The sequence below is a fragment of the Hipposideros armiger genome, unplaced genomic scaffold, assembly GCF_001890085.2.
Source record: "Hipposideros armiger isolate ML-2016 unplaced genomic scaffold, ASM189008v1 scaffold_152, whole genome shotgun sequence".
In the NCBI taxonomy this organism is placed as follows: Eukaryota; Metazoa; Chordata; class Mammalia; order Chiroptera; family Hipposideridae; genus Hipposideros; species Hipposideros armiger.
In genome coordinates, this window is record NW_017731502.1 from 2772390 (window position 1) to 2794002 (window position 21613).

The following is a 21613-nucleotide window of genomic DNA, read 5'->3' on the forward strand; positions in this document are numbered from 1 at the left end:
AATGTCATTACTTCTGTTGATCTATTCTCCTTCTCCTAGTCACTCTCTTTGGTGCCATCACTTGACCTGAAAAAGGGAATGGTGGGGGGAAGGGGTTGGGCTGGGGGGTGGGGGGTCCCGGCAGGAATGATCAATACTAAAGCGTGGAGATTCCATTAAATGATATGTTCTGGCATTCTTTCTCCTTTCTTCAGTTACAAGTTTGGGGTGTAGGGAAGGGCGGAAATGCCTGGGCAAAATGACCATGGCCAGGAAATCTGTATACTTAGCTTCTGAGAGAATATCCAGTAAGCTCTCTGAACGCAGGGAGGTGGTTTGGTGGAGACATTAACAATCAGAGCACTAAGGGCATTGCCCCAGGGTTCCATCCAGGTGGAAAAGGTGGGGAGCGGAGGGCCTGGAAGGTGGGTCTGGGGCTCCATCACTCTCGTGTGAAAGAGTCCAGGTTGCTGGAGTTGGCAGTTCCTTTGCCACAGAAACCTTCGAAGCCCCCAGGACCCATAGTGGATGGGACTGGGGTGGGGCAGGCAAATCCTTCAGTTGTTCTTGGCACTAAGACGAGCCCCCCCCCCCAAAGTCTCCACTGTGCTGGGCTGTGAGTTACTCCAAACACTGCCATTCACCCTAGCAAACCTAAATACACACCCCCTTGCGCTGTTGTACCCACCCTGCTGGGTCCCGCCCAGGACTGCTTAGATTCCACAGGACTATGACACAGAAGGACCTGGGATGGAATCCCAGTGCCACCTCATCAGCAAGTTAACCCCCCCCCCCCGTGCCTCAGGCTCCACATCTGTGAAATGGGCATAACAACCCCACCCTCTCTTGCTGGTTGTTAGTGGGATTCAAAGAGCTGAGTGGGCCTGCTGTACAGGAACAGTTCCCTCCCCTCCACGCACACACAGTGGGACAAGTGAGGGCAAGAAAGGGAGGCTAAATATTTTGGGCTTTTCATTGGCCTCACTGATTTAAAGGACATGCTTTGGGAGGGACAAGAAATGACTTCGTATCTGGAATTTTTCTGCCATGGTGTTTCCTCATGAAGAGGGATTATGCTGAAGGTATTATTCATGGTGTCCTGCCTCTCCTAACCTTCATGTACTAATAACACTTTCAGAGGACTGGAAGTCGATGTGGGCAGTCGGCGTGGCAGCCACAGCTCTTGGGTTCATTCTCAGGTGTGCCACAGCTAATTTTAGGTCTCCCTGTCCTGTCAAGGGGGCCTGTCTAAAGGCCTGGAAGCTGAAAGCTGGGGGCAGGGTGCGGATCGGCTAACTATGCTCAGATCCGCATAACTAGACAGCCCTGGCCACTAGGATGGGTCATGTTGAGACGGCACTGTTCCCAACCCCCCACCGCCGCCCGCAAACCGGCTGGCTGGCTGTTATCTAGCTTCTCTGAGAACTCAGCCTGTGGGTGGGAATTCCACACAGGCGAGTTGGAAAAGGCTTTTGGCAATAATCTTCCTCTGGTCTGGATAACACTTTCCTCTGAGGACAGTTTGGTGGAGGGCTCGGCAGCCTGACCCTGCTTGCCCCAGTCTGAGCCCCTCCCAAGGTCTCTGGAGAAGGACATGACTGCAACAGGCTGCATGGTGGAGCCAAGTGAGCTCACAGGAGAGCTGCCCTCCAGTGCAGGCTGTACACAGCATAGAGGCATGGTCTCGGAATGCTGCGTGTCAAGGACACAGGTGGCTGGGGTTGGGTTTAAAGCAATGTGTTAGACTCTGTGCCTGTGTTTCCAGAATTCAGAGAATGTGAGAGTGCTGAGCAGTGTTCTCAAAGGCAGATTCCCTAAGCCAGGAGGCCAAATAAATCTAGAAAATGCCTGGGTTATCATCTCCTGGACCCTCGCCATAGACCAAATTGGTGACATAATTTTTGCTGAGCTAATATGTAAGGTAATTTTTAACACCCTTTACCGGTGGTGCTCAAAGTGTGGCCCCCAGACCATCGTCAGCATCAAGCTGGGTACCCATTAGAGAACCACTGCTGTAGCCTACTAAAAGCTCTGAGAAGCCCTGCCGTAAAGAAACCCGTTTAGTTTTGTTCACTCTAATGTCTCCCAAACTTACATGGCCACACGACAGTTTTATGGCATCGTGTCCATTAGCTTTGTGAGGAATAAGATTTGGGAAACAGAGACAATAGACCAGAGGTCTGACAGAGGTTGGTTCAGATCCCACAGACTTTTTTCATGCCTCTGGGTGGTTAGGAGCTTGAAATCAGATACTGCAGTGCTTGGCCCTTGGTCCACAGCAACACCCATTACATTGGAGCTGTTAACAATAATAATGATCACTAGCAGAGTGATAAATCCTAATATAGAGGGTGTTACCAATATAGTTCCAGTATAACAGCTTTACCTGTCCTTCTTTCTGCCTCCGTTGCGTTCATCAATCTCTGTTTGGATTTGGGGTGTTGTGGGGAGTCCTACAATTTCCTTCCCATACCTGGGTTCTTAAGTTGAATGCCCTAACCACTTCTAGCAAAGTCCATTGCCCTCATCAGGGGAGCAAAACTCAGAGTTTACACTGACTCTTGGCTCTGGTAACTGCCCTACACTGCTCTTGTAGGAGAAGCAAGAAGAATCCAGTGCCCAGGAGGGCCAGCACCCATGCCCACTCCCTGGGGTACAGCTGAGCAGTGCAGGGAGTACAGCCCGTGTCTGCCCCTGACAGCGGGGTTGCTGGGGACACATGGTCTGTAGCGTGGCAGGCTATCCAGTTACCTTTATAGGATTTGCTCCCTGGCTCCAAGGAGACAAAGAGGGAATTAAATACGAGCATCCTGAAACAGACAATAAGCAGGGTTTTGTAACTCTGAAAAGTACTGGATCCACGTTTTTCTGCTTAGAAACTGTGGGGCCTCAGAAAAGTTACCTAGCACCTATGAATCTCTGATTCCTCATCTGCCAAATGGGGTTCGTGGAATTCGCCCCACCAGGCAACTGTGTGAATTAAAAAAAAAAGACCCTGAAAGGGTGAACACACTATTTGGCACAGAGCAGGTGCTGAATAAATGTGACCTGGAGATCTTATCATCCCTCCTAGGCAAAACGGCCATCCAAATTGGCCCCATCTTTCCGGGATCAATTTGTTCAAACATTCATTTATTCATTCATGGATTGCATATTTATTGAGCACCTACTAGCTCTACCGAAGGCACCTGCTGCAGATGTAAAGATGCATAGGACAGTACCTCGGCATCTAGAGGGGGTGACAGACACGAAGCCACGAAGTACATAATTACTGAATTTAGACTGGGGTTCAGGTAAGGCAGGAGAAGGCGGTCTTCCCCAGCCAGCCCCAGGCCAATCAATACTGGTGTCCTCTGGAGTCCTCACCTTATTTTCTGACTGTGGAATTTGCCACTGACTGTTTGGTTTTATTTAAAAGCTTCCTAAGTGCCAGCACTCTTTCCTGAAATTGACTGTAGGCAGGGAGGTGGGATCTCATTTTTGCCCTGCGTTTGCCACCTTTGCCCTCCTTCCACACCGAACAAGACGTGGGTCTGGGTCAAGGGTAAAATACGTTCTCAGATCGGCATCTCTCTCTTGGGAACGGCAACTGGAAAATGTCACAACGACTTAAAGAAGTGGCTTTCCAACTTAGATTTACACCGTCTTTATGCTTTAAGGACAGACAGCTATTTGAGGGTGGAGAGAAGGCAGGGCTGGGGAGGAGACTAGTTTATAAAACATGGTCACTGGATCTAATTTTGTTAAAAGTCCCTGGGACATGTATTCTTCCTGAGAAATGGGTCTTTTCAACATCATTGCCAAATCTGTGGTAGAGAAAATAAGTTGTGTTCTTTGGTCTTAGAGTTTTCAGACAAACAAGGGTGAGGCCCTAATTCACTGGATGGCAAGATCCCAAATGGGGGTTGGAGATGCAGGATGCGAGTTTGGGACAAGTCTGAGTCACCGCAGGGAAGAAAGAGGCTAGCCCTCTCTGGATGTAGTGACAGCATTGTTTGGGCTGGCATTCCTCTGGGATGTCTGGCTCAGCCTGTTCCCAGCAAGGCAGGTAATTTTCTTGAAGTCCTCCTGTATTGCGACCTCTGTCTCCCAATGTCAAATAAAAGCATGAGCCCACTTGGCTGATGGGGCCATGAAACGCAGCAAACACGGGTCCCATGTGGCACCAGTCTCAAGCTAGTGCTTTCATCTCGTGGGGACAGTTTAGATAAACCCGTCTCTGAGGCTTACACTGCTCAGACCCTGGCCCCTCCTTTGCGTTTTCTGAAACAGTGGCTCACCCCCCACCGCATATCATCCATAGTCCTACTAGAGGGAACTTTCGGAAGCATGGCTCAGATCCCATGATACTTCCCACAGAAAGCCTGCCATAGCTCCCATGGCCCTCAGAGCGAAGCCCGAAGTCCACGGCCTTCTCCAACGTGGGGACAATGTCCTCTGCTTGTTTGATTTCCTGGGCTTGGCAGACAGTGCAGGTTGATCAATACTTGAGTGATAAATGGATGGATGACCTGACTCTTGGATGGCTGACTTTGCCAGCCTCGTGTCCAGCCTCCCTTCGGCTCACCATGCTTTCAGTTCCATGGGACTTCACCGCATCGTCTGACTATGCCATGCTCTCTGGAACTTAGGGCTTTTTTTTTTTTACCTATGCTCATTTCTTTAGGGTAGCACAGGTCTTCCCCTCAAAGCCCAAAGGCCGGGGTGACTCCTAGTTCTTCCGAAGCCAGCTGGGGCCTCAGCTCCTAACCCAAGCCTACCCACACCCTAAGCAGCCTTAGATGCCATCTCTCTAAGCTGCGACAGTTGGGCTGTCTGTGACCTCCACTGGATGGGGAGCCCCTTGAGGGCCGTGACCTTGTATTATTTTCCAGGGGCCATGCCTGGCACCGAGTAAATGAGCAACAAATAGCTGGTAAAGGCACGAATGAAAAAACGAGGGCATGAATGCGGGGAAGAAGCCCGGAGCTGGGGGCCTGACCACACCGCCCTGGCCTGGGCAGATGCAGCAGCCTGGAGGCCTGGGAGAGACTTACGTATTCTTTGGCCGGGTCACCGAGGCTGCCATTGGTGGTTGGGGCGGTGGGCTCTGCGCCCTCTGGCTTTTCCTGCTGCTTCCCCTCCTCCTTGGGCAAGCCGCCCTGCCCAGGGAGGGCCACTTCTCCCACGCCGAGGGCTTCGCTCTTATACTGCTTGACAAATTCTTCCATGAGTTTCAGCTCGTTCTCCAAAAGTCCGCGGCAGCGAGAGGGGTCCTGGTCGTAGATGGGGAGCTGGTGCATGAGCTGGCGGCGGCGGTAATATGCACCCTCGGTGCCCGTCACCGGTTGCTTCTCCTTCGGGATGAGCTCCATGTACTGCAGGCCCTGGGCAGGAGGAGAGAAACCAATCGTGATGCTTAAGCCCCCAGGCAAAGACCTGAAAATTGGTCGGAGCTGGACTTGGTGGACCATTTCCAGCGTCTTCGTGTTTTTTGCAGACCCCAAGGATTCCCGGGGAAGGGAGGTTGTGGATTTTGGTAACACCTGAGAGGGGCAGAAAGACGCTTTCACGCTGCCCCAAGTTATAGTCACAGATCACGTCCTGGATGAGAATGGTGTAATTTAAGTAGATTTTAGGTTTGCTGGCTTTGCAACGTGGATTTTGTTTCCTTCGACACTGAATATTTTTACTTCACTTAACTCCATGGCAAGGCTCCTAATTAAAGAAAACAGAGTCCATCTAGTTTAAAATTGCTTTTCTTTGAAAAGCACAATTAGATCATTCTGAGTGTAACATTTTTCATGGTTTATTAATTGAAAAATATGCAAAGGCACCTTCTAATAGTAGAATTGACAAGGTCTCAAGTCAATAGCATTTCCATGTCGATATGAATGGTCACCATCTGAATATTAATATGTTTATAGATAACTATCCAATTTGGCCTTTTAAAAATAAATGAACAGAAATCTTATACTTGGTGGGTCCCAGGGATGAGGAAAAAGGGAGAAATAAAGGTCAAGGCCACTGTGAAAGGTAGTCGTTTATCCTTTACAGCCGTTCTCCATTTCTATGCCTGGCCCTGACCTAGAACCTGATACCCCCCCAGGCTGCCCGATTCCCACGGCCCAGGTGGCCGCTGCCATATTTCCCCTCTTAGAACTTGCCTGCCCCATATCGCATCATTGGGGCTGGGCTTATTTTGGGATTGTGTTAATCCACTTGAAAATTCCTACTGCAATTCATAATGAGCAGTCCAGTTGTTGCCTGATTTTAGGGAGCAGGGTGAGGAGCCTGGGATACTAGTCTAGAGCCTGGTGTTAGCTGAGTGTCATCGTAAGAATCCTGGATAAGAGTGTTTTTAGAAAAGGGAGGGGAGATGACCTGGTTCCTGCAGGACTCATCAATGGAGGGGTCGCTGGGGATGGCCCCTTGGTGGCGCTGCCCTAGGTCCCGGGGACTCCTGGCTGAGAAGCCTTCTGGCTCTATGGGCTCACCGCATACCCTGTTAATCCCTGTTCATCTGCACAGTCCCTAACACACTTCAAGGTGCTTTCCCAGACCCAGGAGGCAGCCTGGATGGTGGACACAGTCCTGGGGTGTCAGGGAACTTGGATTTCCAGTTCCAGCCCTGCTGCTGCTTTCGATGTAAGACCGAGAAAGTACCCAGGCCCTCTGGGCCTCCGTTTCCTCATCTTCAATGGTCAGGGTAGACTGCATGATCGTTAGGGTCCTTGACCGTTGTAAGGAGTCTGTGGTGACCTCATTTGATTCTCACCACAACTAAGAGGGAGATGGGCAGTAGCAATAGCCCGAGTTTACAGTCCAGGAAACGGGCCAAGGAGGTGATGGATATTCTGGTTGGCAAAAGAGGCCAAGGTCCTTCACCCAACACTTGGAAGAACAAGACTCCGCAGGAAGCCGCACGGCTGACTAGGGCTTATCCTTGACTCTGCCTTGGGAAGACCAGAGTAGCCTGTGGTTCACCCTTGATCAGTATGAAACTGCAGGTGGCTTTCGAGCACAAACATGCCAGGCAGGTTGATCTGAGTCTCCAACTACGCTACATAAAAATCACTTGGAGATCTTGTGAAAAGCGTCCTGGGCCCATCCAAAGACTGATTTAAGAGTCTGGAGGGGACTGGGACTGGAAGTGAGCCCTTTTACAGGTCCCGCTGTGTGTGTTTGAAGCAGGACATCCAAGGGTTAGGGCCTCTCTGGGGACAGTGGGAGCGGGGAGCGGCTATGACCATCAGAGAACAGGGGCAGCCGCGGCCCAACAAGCCAAGAGGCTGGGCAGGGCCCGGGGCCTGGGGGTTCGTTGGGGGACAGCCGTGGAGGGTCAAGCACCCACCTCAGCTCTTCCCGTTTCTTGCCTGGGGCGTACCCTGCTCCCCGGATCTAAGGAAGGATTGTGGAGAAGTGGAAATGAGAGCTTTGCTCACTCTGCCGGAACGTGTTGAAGCCGCCCCAGTTACACGGCTGATCCAACTTATGGGAGAGGAGCCGCTTCAGTGAAGGCTACCCACTCCATCAGGTTGAGTTGTTTAAGGAATAATAGGCGTAACTAACATTTATGTGGTGTTTACTATGTTCCAGGCACTCCTGTAAGTGCTCTACGTATGTGAACCCATTTCATTCTCACAAACCCCTAAGAGGAAGGGACTCACAGTACCACTTGGGAAACTCAGGCACAGAGAGGTTAAGTAATTCCCCAAGGTCGCACAGCTAGTGTGTGGTAGAGACAGCTTTGAACTCAGTAGCTTGGGTCTCAACCTCTTCTATTCTGCCTGTCTAGAAGATGGATGATTTGCAAAGAGAAAAAAAAAATGTCCCCAAATCACTGGGGGACTTTCCCTTTGTCATCATGTCAGGGTGAATGGACGGGGTACATATCACCTGGGGCCAGGATTCCCCAGTCCCTGAGTATGTCTGTGACTCTGCACCCTTCCCTGCTCAGCTTGACAGATATACTGTGGTAGAAGTCCTGGAGTGGTGGCCTTGCCAGGCAGCCTCTTGTTGATCCCTACATTCAGTCTCCTTTCATGGCTCTGTCCTGGCCGTGGGTGTCTGTGGCCTTCAGAGCTCATGGGTTCCTGGCTGGGGCCCTGGAGACAGAGCGTTTTCCTTCCCAGGAACCCAGTGTTCTTGTTGCAGCTCCAAGCCCCAGCTGGGTACCGGCTCTCCGCCTTAGCACTGCGAAGGCCACAGCATGCAGCTGCCACTGGTGTGTGTTTCGTTACGGCTGGCCTCGCCTCGCTGACCTGCCACTCCTGCTTATGCGTCCTGGTCACACACCCGTTACCAACATCACTAATCAACCCTGATGAGGGTCTGAGAATCCACCTCAACACAGCCCTTCAGGCAACAACTATTGATGACATGGACTTGGGGCAGGGGTGCTGGGGAGAGAGGCTTGGGTCTGAGTCAGCTGCCTGTGCTACTTGGAGCCTATAAGAGAATCTCCCAGGTATCTCTCTCCAGGAAGCTTAGGTCATGTTCCCAAAACCTTTAGCAAGAGGCCTTTTCTCAGACCTGTTGGAAATATTGGTTTAGGTTTTCAGTTTTTCAATGAGGACATTTCTGAGTTATTCAGTGCTTTGCTGCCTGGCTGGGATATCTTGGGTGAAGAGGTTCCTGGAATCAGGCTTTATTGGGAGAGAAATAAAAAATGCAGAGAGAAAAGTGGAAGGGAGAGGGGCTCTGTTCTCCGGGTTGGGCAGTGGGACCACACATGGACTCTGGAATCAGAAGACCCAGTCCTGATGCTGTGCTTCCTAATTCTTCTCCAGCTGTCAGGCGAGGACAGTAAATGGGCTTTGTCTTACATGTCAATCCTGGTTAGTAGTGACTAGCTGGAGTGTTGTGTTAAGAAGGGTTCTGAGGCCCAATGAGGGCACAGTGGGAGGCAGTGCTCTGACGGATCCACCATGGGTACAGGAGGACAGGGTGAGGTATGTGTGGGTGCTACCCCTGTGCAGGCTCCTCACAAACCTCTGTTTGCTCCCCTGTAAAATGGTGCAGTAATAGACTCTGCACATAGAGAGTGGCGAAGTGTTAATATTATATACAAATTGCTCAATGGATGCTGGTTCCCTTTATCTTCTTCATCTTGCCTCCCCCCCAAAGTCTGGCTAGCTTTCAAAGACCCGTTCAAGTCCCTCCCTGTTCTTGGAAGCCTTCCCTAGAAATGCTAACCCAAGACACTTGCCTCGTCTTCTACCTGCCCAGTTTGCCTGGCCTGGCCTCATAGGGAACAGCCCAAGCTTTGGAGTCCGGGAGGACTGACTTCAAGACCTGTCTCTGCCACTTAAATCAGCTGTGGGACATCTGACTCGCTGCATCACCTCTCTGAGCCTTAGCTGCCCCTTCTGTAGATGAGGGTAATAACAGCACAACCCTAACAGCTGGAAAATTAGGTGAGATTGTACTTGTATAGCTTTTAGCATAGTGCCTGGCACATAGTAAGTACTTCGTAAATATCAGCAATTAGGTTTATTGTGACCAGTTTTTTAAAGGCTTAAGAATTTTTCTGGCTTTCATTCTGGTTGGGAAGGATGACAGGTAGCAAGATTCAGTCCAACTCCCAAAATATAATCAGTCCCGATCATTTGGTAATTACAAAAAGAGTCGGAAGGTGGGTAGGAAGGGAGAATTGTCCAATCTCAGAAATGTGACTTGCTCAGCCGGCCAGATGCAGGGCAGACAGAGGGGCCTTTATACCATGTGGTTTTATAAGCCAGCATTCATCATGGCCTGACGATGCCATCCTCTGATTAGTCTGGGGCCCAAGCATTTAGGGTTTTCACCAGCCAGATCCTGACGCCCATAGCCAGCTCTTTTACGAGCTGCTTGCTTTAGTTTCCACCGACATCTCAGAGACCCACTTGATGGCTTACCCAGATCTGGGAGCTGGAGGCAGACCCATGTTGGGAACCAGCCAGCCTTTTCCGGCGCTGCTGTTGTTCCGTGCCACCCTCTGTGGCCTGAGATCTGCCCCTGCCTAGCCCTTTGAACTGGCGAAGGCCAAGGAGCTATTCTGTGTTTCCTTCTGTGTAAAATAATTCCTAATTCACAGGGTAGCTGAACTCAGAAATGCTGAAGTATTCTTTTTAAAATATGCTTTTCAAAAATAAATCTTTGCCTCTATTCACTTTATCTAGATGGGATTCCCCCCCCCCCACCATCCCCTTAAGCTATAGATTAGAACTGTGTTGCTCAAACTCTCTATGGTGAAGGATCAGGTTGGTTTGGTTAGTTTTCCCACCTATTGCAGAGTGATTTGCGAACTCACTACATGTGATGCGAATGTAAACAGCGGTTCTCAACCTGTGGGTCGCAACCCCTTTGGGGGTCGAACGACCCTTTCACAGGTGGCGCCTAAGACCATCGGAAAACAAAAAGATACTTACATTACGATTCATAACAGTAGCAAAATTACAGTTGTAGAGTAGCAACGAAAATAATTTTATGGTTGGGGGTCACCACAACATGAGGAACTATATTAAGGGGTCGCGGCTTTAGGAAGGTTGAGAACCGCTGATGTAACACATGCCACGTGAGATTTCCATGTGAGTCTGACCAGAAGGGAATTCTATTCAATGAGAGCAGTTCTCTGATCACATGCTTGGATGTCAATTATTACAAAATTTTCCCAACATTTAGTCTCAGTTTTCTGTGCTTCACCAAGGTTTTGTGAGGTGGTGCCATTCCACAGGCCATCCATGGAATGTCACTGGCCAGAAGGGTGACAGACCACAAATATTCATCAGGCCTATGATGTGCCCTGCACAGTGAGAGGTGCCAGATAAGACAGTGCACAGGACAGCATGGTGTCTGCTCTCATGGACCTCACTTCACTCCAGTGTGGGAAAGAGAAGACAACTAAGCAGAGACACGCATGAGACAATTACAGCTCAGTTCTAAAAGGTTTTAAAGAAACAATGGAGAACTGAGAGAAAGTAGAGCTGGCATCTACTGTAGTTTGGGTAGTTAGAGACCAGACTGTCAGAAGTACCCAGCCATGCAAGAGCAGGGAAAGGATGTTGCATGTAAGGGAACCGCAAGTGCAAAGTCCCTGGGGAGGAGGAAAGCTTCGTGTGTTCTTAGCAGGAAGAACGAAGTCCAGTGCACTGTAAAATATTCAGTGAGGGAGGCGTAGCCGGAGCCGTGGAGAAGCCTGTGGGGATGGGACCACACAGGACTCCAAGAGCTTTCCTTTTCTCCCAGGACAGATTGAACTAAGCGTCAAGCTTGCGTCTCTAAAATCGTAGGACCTCTGTTAGCTCATTAACTTGTAGAAATCATCTAGGCTCTTGCTACTCCAGGGAACCAGCAGATTCAGCGCTGCCTGGGAGCTTGTCAGACATCGCCTGAAAGCAGAATCTCGGGACCTGCCCAAGCCTACTGGGTGCATTTCTGCAAGCTCCCCAAATGATTTATATGCATATTGAAATTTGAGGAGCAATGTTCTGGTCCACTGGGTCTTGAATGTGGCTGCACATGGCATTACCTGGGGCATTGTTTAAATGTTCATGTCCAGTGATTCTGATCCTGTAATCTAGAGCTTATGATGTAATGGTCTGGGGCGAGGCCTGCGCATGGCGACTTTTTATGGGTCCCCAGGGGATTCCAGGGGACAGCCAGGGTGTGACCTCGTATAAATCACCTGCTTTCTGTGGGCCTTATCCTTTCTGCTCCCCTTAGGGCTTCTCCAACCTTTTGCCCATGACTCCTCTAGGTGCCTCTTCTCCACAGTTGTGAAAAGCCAGTTGGATTCTCCCTTCTAAACCCAAGGGACTTCAGCTGTTTGGGAGGAGCAGGGACTGTTTCTCTGTTCTCAGAGAGGCTTACAAATGGCACATCCCAGGCCACTTTGAAGGGATATGAACACCTCACAGACGAGTTGTAAATGATAAGCCATCCTCTGTTTAGAAGTGAGGAGCCCAAAGGTAGCAATGAGTGACCCTGTACTAGAGCTAGAAGGGCTCTTTCTTAGAGTTCATATGAATAACTACCCATTTAATGGATGAGGAAAGCTGAGGCCCAGGTAACCTTTACTACAAGATCACATTGTGAGGCAGGAACAGAGATGAAGCCACAGCGCTCTGGAACCTTGTCCTCATCTTGTCTTTGAAGCTCAGGAACCCATGGCATGGCTCACATTTATCAGGGCAAGAAAACAACCACTTACCAGTTTCTGGGTGACGCCGGGGGGAGCCCACTCGTAGGTGATGGTGTCAAAGGTGGGATCTTTCCCGGTGGCGATGGGGTTGGTCATGATCATCCGGTTCCTCTTGTAAATCCGGATACCATCCCCACCTTTCACTCGGGCCGTGAGGGTGGAATACTTGGAGTCCATCAGCAAGCGGCCAATTTTCCGGTCGTCTTCCAGGTCGGAGCTCAGGCAGTGGTCCTCTTGGCTGCATTTGCATGACTTGCATATTTTCCTGGGGCGGGGTTGAGACAGGGACAAGTGAGATCAACCTCTAGAAAAGAGAGGTTGAGTTTCCTGCTGGCAGCATCTACCCTTTTGAAAGCAAGCTCCACGTTGAACTTTAGTAACTAGGAAAGGTTAGCAGCAGACAAATGGTAACCCGAGACCAAAGGGCCTTTAGGATTGGGACTGCATTTGGGAAACTCTAGTCTTTCTATCAGTCTGTCTACCTGTGGGGAATGTGGGGTATGACTTTTGCAGGACAAAGAGCAGTTTTTCCTCATGGTCGTTGTAGTGGCAAAGGCTGGTCCATTCATTAGAGATGCCCTAAAGCCGGAATCTTCATGGCCTGTGGGCTGGACACAACCTACAACCTGACCCACAAACTGTAAGTAAAGTTTTATTGCAACGTGGCCATGACCATTCTCTTGCATATCGCCTGTGGCTGCTTTGAGACTACAATGGCAGACTTAAGTAGTTGCAATAGAGTCCGTATGGCCCTCAAAGCCTAGAATATCTACTATCTGGACCTTTACAAAAGAGTTGCGGAACCCTGCTCAAAGAAGTATGAAATTGTCTCCCAAGATTCATAAGCCTCCCAGCTTTGGCAACTTTTAAGCTCTTGAGCACTCATGCGGAAGTTAGAATACAGCTGGAAATTTTCTTCAAGAAATTGGTGGACAGGACCCAAGGGGAAGCTTAGAAAAGCCCTTGGGCTGGAGAGATCGCTGTTCACAGCAAGGCTTGGTCGTGAGGCTGGGAGAAGGAAAAGCATCCCAGGGAAGTGTCAGATTCCCTGGAAAGCCTGACACGTCTCTCTGACAATTCAAAGCAAAAGTGTCTGGCTGCTTTGTGTCATGCTGATACAGTTTAGAAACCCAGGGAGTTCCACAGTGTGAGAGGAAAATTTTGCTCCTCCCTTTTGGGCCTGTCACTATAGGTGTGCTGTGTCCCAGATGCTCTATGCATGTGATTTAAGAGCGTGCTAGGAAAAGAGAGCTCTGTCAGGATGTACAGCAGAGATAGGGCAGTCTAGGCATGAGAGATGCCATGGCAGCTGCGTGAGTGCTCCCCAGCCAGGCATGCCTGAAGGAACCCGCCTTTGCTCTTCTAAACTCAGGAAACCAATATATTTAATCCTATATCATAAATACGGACTATGGGGCTAGCAAGGGCAAGACTTGATCGTCTGTATCAGTGGTTCCCAACCAAGGTCAGTTCTGTCCTTCAGGGGGATTTGGCAATATCTGGAGACACATTTGATTGTTACAATGAGGTGCTACGGGCTTTCATAGGATACAGGCTAAGGATGCTGTTAAATATCCTAGAATTCACAGGACAGCCCCCTCCACAGCAAAGAGTTATTAGGTCCCAAATGTCAATAATGCTGAGGTTGAGAAACCCTCTTCTCATATGATGAGAAAGAGGCCCCAACATAGCCTTCAAGGAGCCTACAGTTGGGGTAGGGAGGGAGAGAAAATCAGACAGAAACAATAACGTAAAGTAGAATTGGGTTGGGCCGTATGAGAGTAACATATGCTCTGGGGTAGTTCTGCTGGCCGGGACCAGTTCCCCAGGCTGTTAGTATGTGGCACGTGGAAAGGGGCTCAGTGGTGATGAGTTTGGAAAAACAGTGGGTTACAGAAGGTTAAATACATTTCTTTAGCGCGAGGCTGCTTCTTGTTTTTAATACACTGATGTGCAGCATGACTTAGAGTGGGGGGAGAATGCAGCATTTCCAACATCATTTTAGGAGAAGCTTGCAGTCTAAGCTCACATTCAGTGGGCTGCAATTGGAGGAAAGCTAAAACGGATGAGCTCAAGGATAATTCTAGCACTACAAAAGAGAATGTGATCCTAAAGGCGACACAGGGCAAAAGCAAGAGGTCTTTTCGTTCTCTTAAGAATGGGTTGCTTGTTTTGTGGAACTGAGGCATTTTATTCACGATCGGCAACATTCTCTTGTCTCTCCCTTTTATGAGGCATGGAGGAGACGGCTTCTCTAAGAAGATAGGGGATGGTACCATTGGTTTAACGTGGGCAGTGACAGCAGGAAGTGGAAGGAGGGGGAAGAAGAAGGAAGTGAAGGAAAGTCTGGTGACCTGTGTGTCCTCTGACCTCTCCAATCCGTCTGTCCCTGGGTGAGGAAGCTGCCCTTTGCTTTTTCTGAGTTAATAGAGACTCTCAGGATGCTGTTAGAGACGTGGAACTGCAAACGCTTTAAATGGAAAACATTGATGAATGTGAGATGTGCTTTGAGATTGTGTCAACATTAGTTCTCCATCATGCTTTTCATGTTGCAGGCACATTGCTGGGACTTTATAGAAGTCCACCCCTCTCTTTCCAGGCACCTGGATTGTAGAGGACACAGGTATGCTACAAAGGTCCTCAGTGGTGTTAAAATGGCCATTTCTGCAATCTGTCATGGGGAGCCTGGAATCGTGGGAAAGACACAGTCTTCGCATCTAACCCCAGTCTGAACACTAGCCCACCGAGGTCCATGGTCAAGTTTCTTATCTGTGAAATGAAAGGGTTGGTCTATATCAGAGTTGGCAAACCATGGCCCATAGGCCAAATCTTATTTTTATATAGCTTGTGAACTAAGAATAGTTTTTACATATTTAAATGGGTAAAAATTTTGAATATCTATGTCCTTAAATAAATTAATGCTTTCATGCTACAAGGACCAAGGTGAACAGGTGTGACAGAGACCATATGGCCTACAAAGCCTCAAATGATGACTCTCTGGCCCTTTGGAGAAGGTTTGCTGACCCCTGGTCTAGTTGATGAATTTTCAAACTTTGCTGCACATCCAAATCACCTGGGGAGCTGGGTAAACTTAACAGGCCCCACCCTGGCCCCAGCTCGTCAGATTCATGGGTCCGGAGCAGGATTCAGACCTGGGCACATGAGATCCTGTCCCTGAGGTGATTCTCACGCACACCAAAGTGCCAGAGTTACTAGTGGGTCCCTTTCAGGAATGTAAGCAGCTCAGCTTGACGTTCTCTATGCTGTCCCTCAAAAAACACAGGAAGCCCCGCTATTATACTACCGAAGAACAATTTATGAAGGTCTCCTGACCCAGTGAGAAGAGGCGGAATTAACACTACAATTCCCGGGGCAGCTGCTAAGGGTGGCCAGAAGACAGGAAGACCCTCATGAGAAGGGGCACCACCATAAGGCGGTTGGTTATAGGAGAGTGTATCAAGAGGGACCCCTAAAGGATGCAAAATTTTGTAATGTGAAGAGCCAGTTTTCATATTATGTTCTCTTTTTCCCCCTCAAATCGTAATTTTTTTCTTTACCCATTGAAGTCAGGGTATATTGAAAAAATAAAGCTAATTACAATAGAATAATATATATATAAAATATATAGAATACATATATAGAGAATAATATATATATATATATANTATATATATATATATATATATATATATACACACACACACCTGCATGCAAGGAAGAGACTTTGTGTTGTGCTCTCTCTGAAACCCTTGGGTCCTGGGTCCTGGAGGCGTGTTTTCCTCCATCTTGAAGGGAAATTCAGCATCCTGTGAGGTTGACCAGATGGGCAGGGAGCCCAGCATGGCCACTTGGAAAGTGGGATGCTAAAGGTTTCCAGGGAAAGGTCCCCTTATGTTAGTTCTGAAAGTCTGCTCTTGTACCCTCCTCTCTAAGTAATCCTACTATTCTGTGCTCCTAATGCTAATTCCATTCTAATTCTACTAGCCGTGTGAATCATTCGTTCGATTGCAATCAAATTTGCCTGAAACTATGGAAACATAAAGCGAGAAGGGGATCCTAGGGCACATTAGCTCCAGCATTCCTAGTTTTTAGACGGGAAATCTAAGACTTAGAGAAGGGGAGCATCTTGTCCAAGCAGAGTCAGCATATCAATTCTGTCCTGTGACTGTTCGTCGAGGGCCTTTCCCACAAACCAGGCCGGCTGCCACTTGGATCATTTAAATACCATTCAAACTATGGAGAGTATGAGAACTGGCGCATAACAGTGGTTTGACACGGCTTCCCTCCTAAGGGTCTTGGACTTCACTGCTCCAATATGGCTTGAATTTAGGTCCCTGTTAAGGTTGTTCAAACCAAAGACGACACTTGATATGCAGGACCTACAAGTTGCAATCTGTATTTCTCAAGGACAAATTCACTTTATGTTCAAATCATTTGTAGGATTATGGGAAATGTAGGGATTAAAACAATGCTGATGGCTTCTGCTTCCAGCCAAAAGGAACAAGGCCCAGAGTTGCTCTCCTCCCATAAACAACTAGAAAACCAGACAAAACATATTGAACAACTATTCTCCTATGTCAGACAATAGGAAGTGTGGGGCTGTCATCCTCGAGAGAAGGGAAATGTTGCTGAACTGACTCGGTGTGTGCATTTAGGGCACATTAACCCCCTGCCACAGAACTCTAAAAGGAGGCCTCCTACACTGCCTTAAGGATCCTAAGCTGACGAAGAGTCAACATTTTTTTACAACACCCTGATGGCAGATTTAGGACCAATGGGGTGACATGGTAGGGAAGCTGACTCTCTTCTAGGCCAGAAAGAGCTCAAGTGGTCAAAATAGATGCATGGGGTGGGGGTGGGGGGTCCCCCTCCTGGGAATGTTTTAGCTGTGGGAGGAATTTGTGTAGGGGACAGGAGTCGGGATTCGATGACCTTGAAGGTCCTTGCATCCAGACACCATGCGAGCTCCTCTGAGGTGAGGACTGTCAGGGCGTGAAGACAAGGAATAGTCTTGTGCTTCGAAAGCTCATGGCGCACAGTATTGTAGAATGGTTGAGAGCATGGGATGGAGTTTCCTGCAGACCCGAGTTTGAATCCTGTCCTTTAGTAGCATCTCCTCATTACCCACCTCTCAGTTTCCTGATCTGCAAAAAGGAGATACTAATCCTACTGCTTTGGGTCATTTCAACATTTAAATACAGAAGATTCAGCTCAGTACAAGAAATATTTTTGTAATTGCCTTCTCTCAGTGGAAGTCAACATCTCTGAGATGAAAGCCTTCCAAATTTTTTTCCTCCACTGAGTGCCCAAGGCAAGGCTCTGGCAGTAGGGACAATAGCTCCTTCTTTGCTATTGTGGCCTCCAGAGCTTACCCTCTGTCACTCAGTCATACAAGCTGTGTCCTGTACAACTCTTGGGGGTGCCATCCACACAGATGCTGATGTGACTAGTGCCAGGAGTTGTGCAATGTGGCAGCCCTACCTCTAGTTTTCAGAGTCCTCAATAAAAAAAAAATAAGAAAAGAAAGAAAGAAAGCCAAGTCCAGCTGGATGTTATGGCCCTCCTGAATAGACATGAATCCCAGGTCCTGGCATTTGTAAGTACTGTGGACACAATGACTTTTATTTCTGTCCCAGGGCACTCTCAGATCAAAACTCACCAACAGAGATGACAGTGCAGGAGGAGATCAATGCCATGGACCAAACCCCAGGACAGACAGTTCTACCCAGAGTGGACCAGGCACCAGCTAACAACTGGCCACACTTTCTCAGCAGAGTCTTTCCTTGCTGGGCTGAGACTGGCAGCCTCCACCTTGAAATGGTTTATGTAGCTCTAACCTCCTCCTTCCTCTGGGCTCCCAGGAGCTTTTCTGGCATTTCTGAGTGAGGCCAAGTGGGAGTGCTCTCTCTCTGGAACCACTCCTCCCCACAACGTGCATCCTAAGCAGTCCCAGCAGAGAATGACCAGGGTTCCCCGAAAGGACAGCCAAGAAGTGAAGGCAGGCAGGGCCTTGCTCGACGAACTCTTACCTCCATGAATGTGGCTCGAAGCCTGAACACGTCCCCTTGCATCTCAAACAAGGCACACCTCTTGCTGATTGCTGCTGGCCCAGGGACATCTGGAAAATAAGCAGAAAAGAGGGTGTTTTCCTTCTGAATGTCTTGGACCGGGGATGCTTGACCTCTGAAAATCTTGGCATGCCAGCAAAGGGATTGTGTGGGGTTCAAAGGGCTGGAGATGACTACAGTATCGCTGTTTACCGGGAGCACTCACTGTTTACCATCACTTACTGTTTACCGGAAGACTAGCTGGGAAAGTGGCCATAAAGCAGGCAAGTGTGGAAGGGTGGGGCCCTTCCCAATAAAAATGCAATGGGGGCTCATTCTCAGCCTCCAGCGCTGTCTCCAGAAACCAAGGTTGCTGTGAGGGATCATCTGCTCCTTCTCCCACCCTACCCACTCCCCTGATCCACTTGTCACTGGAATGGAACCCTCCAGTGAGTGCCCCCTTTCCTTCGTTTATTGATAAGGTGTAATTAGACCAAAGTGCAAGTAAATGTTCATACTGCCAAATGTTTATAGCTCAAAGCATAACTTAATTTTGCTAAAACATGAAAAATCAGGAGCATTTGAAGTCGGGTCATCCTTTGGAAGGAGAACATACGAGTCAGGTTTTAATATTCGTTACCAGCCAAAGGTAACAAAAGTGCAATGGCTGCTGCTGCTGATAGGTTTAGACCCAAATGGCTCTCAAATGGGGTCTTTCTTTGAACCAGCAGCATCACCGAAAACCTGTCAGAAATGCAGACCCTCAGGCCCCACCCCAGCCCTTTTGAATCTGTACTTTTTAACAAAATCAAGAGACTTGTATTACATTAAAATTGGAGAAATGTACCGTATTCTCCCATGTATAAGACGCACCCTTTTTTGAAAAATTTGGGGTCTAAAAACTGGGTGCGTCTTATACCGTGGTTGTAGATTTCAAATGCCATAGATGGAACTGAGGACGGGGCAATATATGAAGACAGTGATTCGTCATCAGACACAGATGAGGACAAGTTAATGGTTGGGAGTTTTGACGGTGATGAGGAGTTGTATGAATTGTATGATGAATAAAACCTGAGTTCAATAACTTATTGTAAAACATAAATTTTCAAATTTCGGGCCCCAAAATTAAGGTGCATCTTATACATGCGAATGTCTTATACATGGGGAAATACGGTACCTGATTCTCTGTTGGGAGTGGGGGTGTGTGTATAGATGACTTGGTACAGGTATGTATATTCATTATGATTTTATCAAAAGCAAGGCTCTGTCGATTAGTAAGATAATGGGATAAGCTCCTCATTCAACAAACTATTGACTCATTTAACCATTTATTCAGCATCTACTATGTGCCAGGCACAGGGATACATCATAAGACTCAGGTATGCCCTAGAAGAAGTCACAGTCTAGGGGGCGATGGAGAGGGAAGAATATACTTGTCACTTGTTCCTAGAAGGGCTGAGTTTGAGGCAAGGAAGCTGCCTCTTGTGTAGTAGAAAGGCATGGACTTTGGAGCGTGAGAGACTTGGATTCCAAACCCAGCTTCGCAACTTAACAGCCATATTGACCTTGACCAACTGAGCCTCAGTTTTCTTACCTGTGAAACGGGTACAGAGATAATGTATGTAAAGTGCCTGATAGCATTAGGCACTAAAAATGGTAGCTGCTATTATTTTCACACAGACTTGAGGAGCACAGAGTAAGATGTGAATACATCCGTATGGGAAATCCAGGGACGTTTTTTAGAGGAGGTGGCTCTGGGTCAGGGCTGTGAAAATGGCCTAGCAGAAAATGAGAAGGGGATTCCTGGCCGAAGAAAGAGAAGGTGCAAGGGCAAAAAGGTACAAAAGGGCTTCAAGGGGAAGGTGTCGCAATCTGAATATGCTCTTTGGGATATGTCAACTCTCTTTGTTTTAACACACATTCACAGCCTTGGAGAGTAAGAGCCATGTTGCACATATTTGAACGGAAGCATGTTCATATCTGTGCCTGTTTAATGTCAGATTAATATTAAAACTGAAAAACAAGATCGTGTTCACAGCCAACTCATCATCCTAGGCTGGGAGCATTCATTTGCAGGCAGAACTTTGCTCCCTAAAGCCACTGGCATACGAAACCTTGCAAACACCCACCTCTTGTTCTTGACACCTTGGATTCTACTGGTTGAACTACAGTGATCCTTTCACAGTTGCTATTTGAGTGACTCAAAGGTTACTTTGGGAGGTGTACAATTTATGAATAAGCCTTCATAGTTGGATTGTTTTAAATAGACCCAGAGGCAGTGAGGCTTGGAAACGGAAGAGCTCTGTGGAAGTGTTTTGTAAGTGGCCAAGCACCCTGCATGCTTGAGCATTATTGTTCTTCTAATGAGTGGCTGATTCAACAGCCATCCTACAAGGGGATTAGTCCTGATGTTTGGCCAGGAGAGCGGAGCTGCTGGCCCAGGGCTTGGTTCAGGAACAGTGATGTAAGGCAGCACAGCACAGCAGAGTACTGGCCTGGGGATGGGGGGCTGGCCTGAAGGGCCAACTCTGACACTTGTTAGCTGTGCAGCTAGAGGCAACTCATTTCTTTCTTCAGAGGCCTAAGTTGCTCCTCTGTTAAATTACAAAACTGGTCTGGATCGGGGTTGTCCAAATCTTGTTCTGCATACAAAGTGGTTCCTGGCTGAGGGTGGGAAACACTATATGATCAGATAAAAATGGCAGTCACTGGGTACAAAATGGCTTCTAAGAGCCTTTGAAGTGCTAACCTACATGGGAAGTGAGAAGAGAGGTGAGGAGCAGGCAGCTATTGATGTTAAGAGGTCCAGGCTTCGGACTCAGACGGTCAGGGTTTTAGTACCAACTTTTGTGCCTTTCTTCTGCTGGACTTGGGCTTGTGGAGGCTCCGTTTCTTCATTTGTATCATGGGGATAATAGGAGTCAACCCGCTTCATGGAGTTACTGTGAGGGTTAAATGGGTTGCTACATAGAAAGGGCTGAGCCTGTATTTATTAGGTACTAAGTATTGTTGTTGTCATTACAATTTGTGTAAGCAGACTGAGAGGCCCTGAATCATTTTTTCCCCCCACTTCAGAATTCTAGGGAACTTCAGAGGAACTACTTTTCTAACTGCACACCCCATGTACTTTCTTACTCTCTACTTTGTTTCATGTGTATAAGAGTTGCCTCTCTGACTAGGTGAAGGACGCAGACAGTTGGCCTCAGTCTCCATCCTGCTAGTGGGACAGTTTCCATGGCAACAGAAGTCAGTGGAAGAGAAAAATAAATGTCCTTGTGAGGAAGAAATAGATTTGGGCCATCAGGCCATACTTGCAGCCAATTTCCTGGCAGATTGTGTGACAATAAATAGCCATTTGTTCACTGCATGCCATTCATCCAGGAGCCAGCCAGATCCAGCTATCCTCAACACAGAAAAGGATGAT

General features: G+C 48.2%; 1 protein-coding gene across 1 annotated transcript in view; it reads right to left on the bottom strand.

Annotated features, from left to right (window-relative positions):
- Window positions 1–21613, bottom strand: part of LMCD1 (LIM and cysteine rich domains 1) — a 57576-nt gene that overhangs the window by 11511 nt on the left and 24452 nt on the right. Inside the window, exons 2-4 of the mRNA XM_019651144.1 lie at window positions 18172–18260; window positions 12152–12407; window positions 5016–5345 (exon numbers count right to left, since the gene is read on the bottom strand). Coding sequence (XP_019506689.1) covers window positions 5016–5345; window positions 12152–12407; window positions 18172–18260 — 675 coding nt within the window. The remainder of the gene's footprint in view (window positions 1–5015; window positions 5346–12151; window positions 12408–18171; window positions 18261–21613) is intronic.